At 36.4% G+C, this 6,655-nt stretch overlaps 1 protein-coding gene across 2 annotated transcripts in view; it reads left to right on the forward strand.

Moving 5' to 3' along the window:
• TNFAIP8 (TNF alpha induced protein 8) overlaps positions 1 to 4,787 on the forward strand; it is a 102,494-nt gene extending 97,707 nt beyond the window's left edge. For both annotated transcript variants that reach the window (XM_015590315.2, XM_006913305.3), the window contains exon 2: positions 2,912 to 4,787. In XM_015590315.2, coding sequence (XP_015445801.1) covers positions 2,912 to 3,477 — 566 coding nt within the window. In that variant the 3' untranslated portion in view covers positions 3,478 to 4,787. The remainder of the gene's footprint in view (positions 1 to 2,911) is intronic.
• The last annotated feature ends 1,868 nt before the right edge of the window (positions 4,788 to 6,655 follow it).

The following is a 6,655-nucleotide window of genomic DNA, read 5'->3' on the forward strand; positions in this document are numbered from 1 at the left end:
GGCAGTTAATGCTAGGGGAAAAAAATCATATTTCATGATCACAGACCACACAGTCTTGGCTAGCAACTCTCAGCCACAACCTCTAGTTGGCTTTGAAAAAGCCTTCACTAACACTAGAAAAGAAATCTGCTGCATGCTTGTCTTCCCTGTGGGAGAAAGAGCTTCATTCTCATTTTGAAAGATGGATTATACCCAATATAATCCAAAGAATAAAATGAGAGTATGAAGCTGCTGCTGTGTTTCTAGAAGAGGGTTTGAAACACCTCTGAGACAAATGTGAAAGCCTCAGAGATCAACTTCTCTGTCCTGATTTGGACTTGGTTACCAGTAAATGGGGAATAATCTTGCTTAGTTGACATTAGCCTTGCCTTTTATGCTTTCTCTTGCAGGAAGTTAAAAGCACTACACCACAGTTTTTGTTAGGTCTTTATGTTTGAAGTTAAATGGGACATTTAGATTTAATAAGAAAAGTAGCTTGCAAGAGGTGCAAACTTGCAAGTCCTTGGAAAAAGGAGAACAGAAGAATATTTCCAACCCTTCTTTCTCTAGTTTCGGTTATTTCACATTCTACTACAGTATTTTGATCTAACAAGCATTGCACTAAATCCCAGATGGGATGTTTGTAGACTGTGCCACATTGTAATAGATTAAAAAGAGAATAACTGTTCAACCTTATATAAATTGAATTCCTGAAATCCTGAGTTACTTATCGTGTATCTGAAAATTTTGGAGCATCGCTTTTTTTTTTTTCCCCTAATGCTTACAGTCAAATTTAGTCATCACAAATGTTATGATATTTTCCCATTGTTTTTAAGTATTCAAGATATTTCCCATCCTGAGATCTAGGAATTGCATAAATATTCACCTTCGTTTTCTTCTATCTTATTTTTTCTTTCATTTAATTGACGTATGATATGAGGTAAGACTCTAAATCTGTATATTTTTTCCAAATAGCCAACTGTGAATCCATCCTATTTATTAAATAATCTTTTTCACTTGCATCAATTTGTAGTGTCTTATTTATTATATAAATACCAAACAAAAATAATATATATTTTCTGGAGCATCCCTCTCTATATAAATTAGATTTATTCATTTGTTAAAGTCTGTATCATAAGTTCAGTAATGGAAGATAGTCCCTGATCTTAATATAGTAATATCAACTACATGCGTGCCATGTTTTTCTGTATCAGTTCTTTAGTGCGAACTGACCCATATGCTCTTTTGCAAACCGTTGAAGAATAGAGTTGGAAATAGACTACTGCTTAAATGATGAAAATTTTAAAAAAGCTTAGAAACCTTCACGGAGTTAGCTATTTCTCATGCTTTTTCACTTTCCTTTTCTTTCTCAAAATATATTTCGTTACTTCTTCTGCAGTTTCAGTTCCCGTTTCAGACGTTTAAATATCGACATTTATTTGAGGGTACGATTTCTAGTTCAATCAAGATGTTCTTTCAGGGTGTAGGGCCTGTATATTAATGAATGATGTTTTGGTCATCAGGAACCCCTTTGCAGCTACCTGTAGTGTATACCATGAGCTACTTTGGCCCAGCCTTTAAATCAAACATGGCAGTTCCACACTGAGGGAGTCACTCTCCTTATATATCCTCAACCTGGATTAGGGAGCAGCTGCCCTTTAGTTTTCTGATGTTGCTAGCCTATCCAAACTAGAAATAATTTTATATCATTGATGCCCTGACTCATTCTTACATATCTGTATTTCTAAGCTTTTTATCTTTCATCACCGAATGCTTTCCAACACCCAGGCGTAGGCTTATACACTGATACATGCAGAGAGAAAAGCTGCTTCTGGACCCACAGGTGGAATGGAGACCTCAAAAGCTACAGCTCTGAGTACCTTGGAGAATAGAGAGAAAGCACAGGTGTAGTGGAGCAGCATGCACAGAGTGAGGGAAGATTCTGGAGAAAAACTAAACTTCATTTGCAGAATAAACATTTATTGAGCACTGACTGGCTGTAAACTAGGAACATCACAGAATGTCTCATTGATATTTAACACATGCAACTTAATATATGTATCTCAAACCTCTGTCAAATTAACTGATATTTCCAATAGTAAACTCTAAGCATCGGCTTTTTCGGAGTGTGTTGTTCATGTAGCATGTTTTTTTTTAGCGCATACAGTGGGTTTATTTCCTCAAAGTATATACAAATTTAAAGGGAACAGTGACTATTCATCAGAAATAGCAAGTGACAATAGGTGCTCCAAGGAATATTTGTTTTCTAACACTCAGCTTCTGGAGTTGAAATTTAGGGAGGTTAGGATGGCCGAATTGGTAGGTACTGGCCAATGTCTTGAGAAATTTGACTTTTTGCAACTGGATTATAAAGCAGGGATCTCCTTTTGATTTGCTTCCATGAATTTGCCTTTTTACTCGATATCACGGCTTTGTCATTTGTCCCTCTTACATTTAAATGCGTTTCTTTAAATTGTTCATGGTTACTGTTGCCCAGGGAACAGTCGGGTCGATTTTATGTTTTTGATGGATTTCTTATAAAGTTAAACTAGGGAAAAATTGCATGAAAACTTATTGCCTCGTGAGACATACTGTTTTTATAGTCAGAAAAAGTTATTTTTAAATAAGTTGAATCCTTTAACTTCTAAACAAAATATTGACTACATAGCAGAAGGTATAAAATACTTGAATTGCCTAAGGCTTTAAAGATTATGCGTAACCTGTTAATGTCACAAATGAGAACCTAATGCCCAGAAATGTAGGGAATTTTTTAAAAATTTCCTTTCTAAACAGAAACTAATGTCAGTAGATGGGAGGTAAACCATATGGTGGGAAAATGAGAAGGAATATATACCTTAATATCTGTTTTTTTAATTTGCTTCTCTCACAGATATTTGCTGATTTTTTTTTTTTATCCGTCCTTTGTTTTTAGTGGCCACAGATGTCTTTAATTCCAAAAACTTGGCCGTTCAGGCACAAAAGAAGATCTTGGGTAAAATGGTATCCAAATCCATCGCTACCACCTTAATCGATGACACGAGCAGTGAAGTGCTAGATGAGCTCTATCGGGTGACCAAGGAGTACACTCAGAACAAGAAGGAGGCAGAGAAAATCATCAAAAACCTCATCAAAACAGTCATTAAGCTGGCCATTCTTTACAGGAATAACCAGTTTAATCAAGATGAGTTAGCCCTGATGGAGAAATTTAAGAAGAAGGTTCATCAACTTGCTATGACCGTGGTCAGTTTCCATCAGGTGGATTACACCTTTGACCGGAATGTGTTATCCAGGCTGCTAAACGAATGCAGAGAGATGCTCCACCAAATCATTCAGCGTCACCTCACCACAAAGTCACACGGACGGATTAATAATGTCTTTGATCATTTTTCAGATTGTGATTTTTTGGCGGCCTTGTATAATCCCTTTGGAAATTTTAAACCCCACTTACAAAAACTTTGTGATGGTATCAACAAAATGCTGGATGAAGAGAACATATGAGCATGTGAATTAAGATTGTGACTGCTCATGATTTATTTGCAGATGGAGCACGGTTGATTTATGAAGGAAAAAAAGAATTTTTTTAAGGTTTATGCATATTTCAGAAAGACTTTGCTCAGTTCGATTGTCAGACATTAATGATAATGTTTTATGAGGCTGATTTTATTTGAAGAAAAGCACATTGCCAAAAATTGTAGTTAAAAGCTTCCTAAGGTTTAACAGATCATCGGGAAGATGTTTGATTGCATAATGCAGGTATAGAGTTATACAGAGAAAAGTATGTATGGCTCCAAACCTCAAGACATCTTTTTTAGGGCAGTTATGCTGGTGGCACATTGGATATTTCTAAAGTGTACAGGTTATGTATTTTGATTCACTTTTAGTCCTTACTTTGTATATGTACGTCTTTTAAAAAGCCAAGAAATTTCTCTTGCTGTCATTTCTTCTTTTGAAACTATTCCATTTTCAAGTCTACTTTTTGTTAAAGATTCTTTTGTTAAAGATTTTTGTCATTGACATTCAAGAATTAACTCTTAATTAAGAATTAAGACATTCAAGAATTAAGACAGTTAAATTCGAACCTTCAGAAAAATAGAAAACTATTTCTCTGAAATTAATATCGTGGAAACCAACTGTATTTGACATAATGAATAATGCCTAATATAAGAATATGCTTCTGGAATCGAGTTCAGTACTGACAGTGATGCTTCCCAAAGCATGATAATTCCCCTAAATGCAGTCACATGACGTTGCCTTGAAATGCTTGTTGGGGGCTTAACTTTCATGTTATCTTGAAAAATGTGCTGATGGAGTCTCCATTTTCAATATCCATTTCAAATGTAAGAGAAAAAGAGAAAATCTAGGTCGTTCTTGATATTGGGACAATAAAAAGTAAGTGTTTTTAAGAAAAATAAGACAATCTTTATTTAAGAGATGATCCCATCAAAATAATTTAGGGGGATGAAGGACAAAAGGGAAGAAAAGCTATTGCTACAGAACACGAGAATGAAAATTAATGCATTTCAATGTTTAGTAAGGTTTGGTAGGTAAATAAAGAACATTGCTTTTTTATTTAACTGATAAGGTTTTTGCTTTTTTTTTATATTGGCTATTTTGATGAGTAAACCAAAGAGTATTTGCATTTCAAGCAGTTCATCTGTGTTTCTATATAATTTCATGTGTGCTCATGATAAAGTAAGCATTTGCTTGTTTTGTAAAAATAAAATAAAATAAATGGAAACCTGCTGGCCACCTATACCATGTTGGGAAATAACAGACTAAACCACTAGCACTAAATATTTGCATTGTCACTGTGTCTGTGATTTAGTATACTCTTTTGCCTTGAATTTGCCTGCCTCCTAGAATATTGACATTAAAATAAAATTTCTCCAGGAAAAGTCCTACAATTAAAAATTCCAGAGATTGAGATCTGCTTTAACTCACTACAGGAGTCAGCTTCTTTGGGACCCTCATGTGCTTGTCTAAGACAAGCAGCAGAAGCAAAGAGCATCCCCCTGTTTGATATTAAATCCTGACGTAAAGATTTAAACTGAAATTACCGTTCTCAACTTCCCAGAGCTGATAGGTGACCACTAGATGGTATACCAATAGCAAAGTGATGGCAGAAGTGACCACTCTAGCTTCATAGCCCGCTAAGTAGCTTATAAATTTAGTTCAGCTTTCTTCCTTGATCAGCTCTGTTTTCCTCACATGGGAAAGCTGAGAGTGTGATCTGTGGGAGCTACTGATTTGGTGCATTCTGTTCTCTCCAGATCTCCTTCAAAGGTTTGGAAAATGGACTGCCCAGGCAGTTAGTGGGTCCTTCTTGCTCATCTCTAGCTATGGGCAGGGCCAACCAGAGAGAAAGAGCCAACCAGGGATAAATTTAGATCCGTTTGCACATATTTAGAGTATAGGGATGTGCCTGCAGGCTAGCAATCAAATGTATGTGGGGGAAGGAAGGCAGTGAGGAATACCCTGAAGGAGGGAAACCTGTTTGTTGCTGTCACTCAGCATCATCTTAACTGGCAGGAACTCATCTCCTTTCCAGTCCTGTGCCTGGGAGGCATGCCTTAGAAGGGTCAGGTACAAAGTCTTGCAAGTTCACTTCTGATGCAATAGGAGGCCCCTGGTGCATGAAATTAGTTGGGGGTGGGGGAGGTGGATTTTAAAGCTGGAAAGAATCCAGATGTGCTTAGGATAGATAATTCTGAGCCAAGTGATAGTCATCTTGGGGTCTTAGGAACTTTTTTAAAAATCAAGTCTTTTTACATTTAGGAAAAAGTATGAATTGTGTTATAATTGATTTTTTAAATTTTGTGCTGATGGCTGCTCTGCAAACATTATGAGTTAACATAATAGATGAGTTAATACCAGTATTAACAACTGACACAGAGTGGTTATTATGTGCCAGGCACATAAACTCATTTAATCCCTGCCACACCATTTCACAAATGAGGACATTAAGGCCAGAGAAATTAAGGAATTTGCCTGAGGTCACACAGCTATTAAGTGTCAAAACCACAATATCAATAAAACTTTTCATTTAAAGATAGTATGGTTAAAGGCAATTAGAGAAACATCATTGGTTCAGAGAAGAGTGGGCAATGTGCTTCTGAAGTGGTTTTTCACATAGTGACATTTTACATGACATTTAAATCCTGCAGGTTTGACCTATCCTGTAAAGATCTGGGGATAATTTTATACAAAGACATTTCACAGTTTTCAATGTGGCTCCCCGTTTGCGGACACCTCATGGCTCAAATTTGTCCCCTCTGGAACCTCATTCAAGGTGCTCACAATTAAAGACTTTGAACATTGACTCCTGAGGTACAGTATACCCCCACCCCCAGGTGGTTTTTCGGTGTGCATGCAAGGCGCCGTGTGTGCATACAACAAAGACAGAAGCGACAGCTCACCATTGTGTTCCCCAGAAAAGGTATGGCATCAGTTTGAAACTTCGATGTTATTTTCCAGGTTTAGAGGCTGGAAACATCTGAGCAAGTTAGTTTAAAAACAGCCTTGTGTTTTTCTGATTATTACACCTTTCATATACAACTCATAATTAATTTAAAAGAAGAGCAAGTGTTAGGAAATTTAATGATACAGAAATAATGCTTTTTTTTGGTCTTACCTAACTATCTCATTCACAATTATCTATAAAGTTTTTTTCTTCCAC

The sequence above is a fragment of the Pteropus alecto genome, unplaced genomic scaffold (genome assembly GCF_000325575.1).
Source record: "Pteropus alecto unplaced genomic scaffold, ASM32557v1 scaffold20, whole genome shotgun sequence".
NCBI lineage: Eukaryota > Metazoa > Chordata > Mammalia > Chiroptera > Pteropodidae > Pteropus > Pteropus alecto.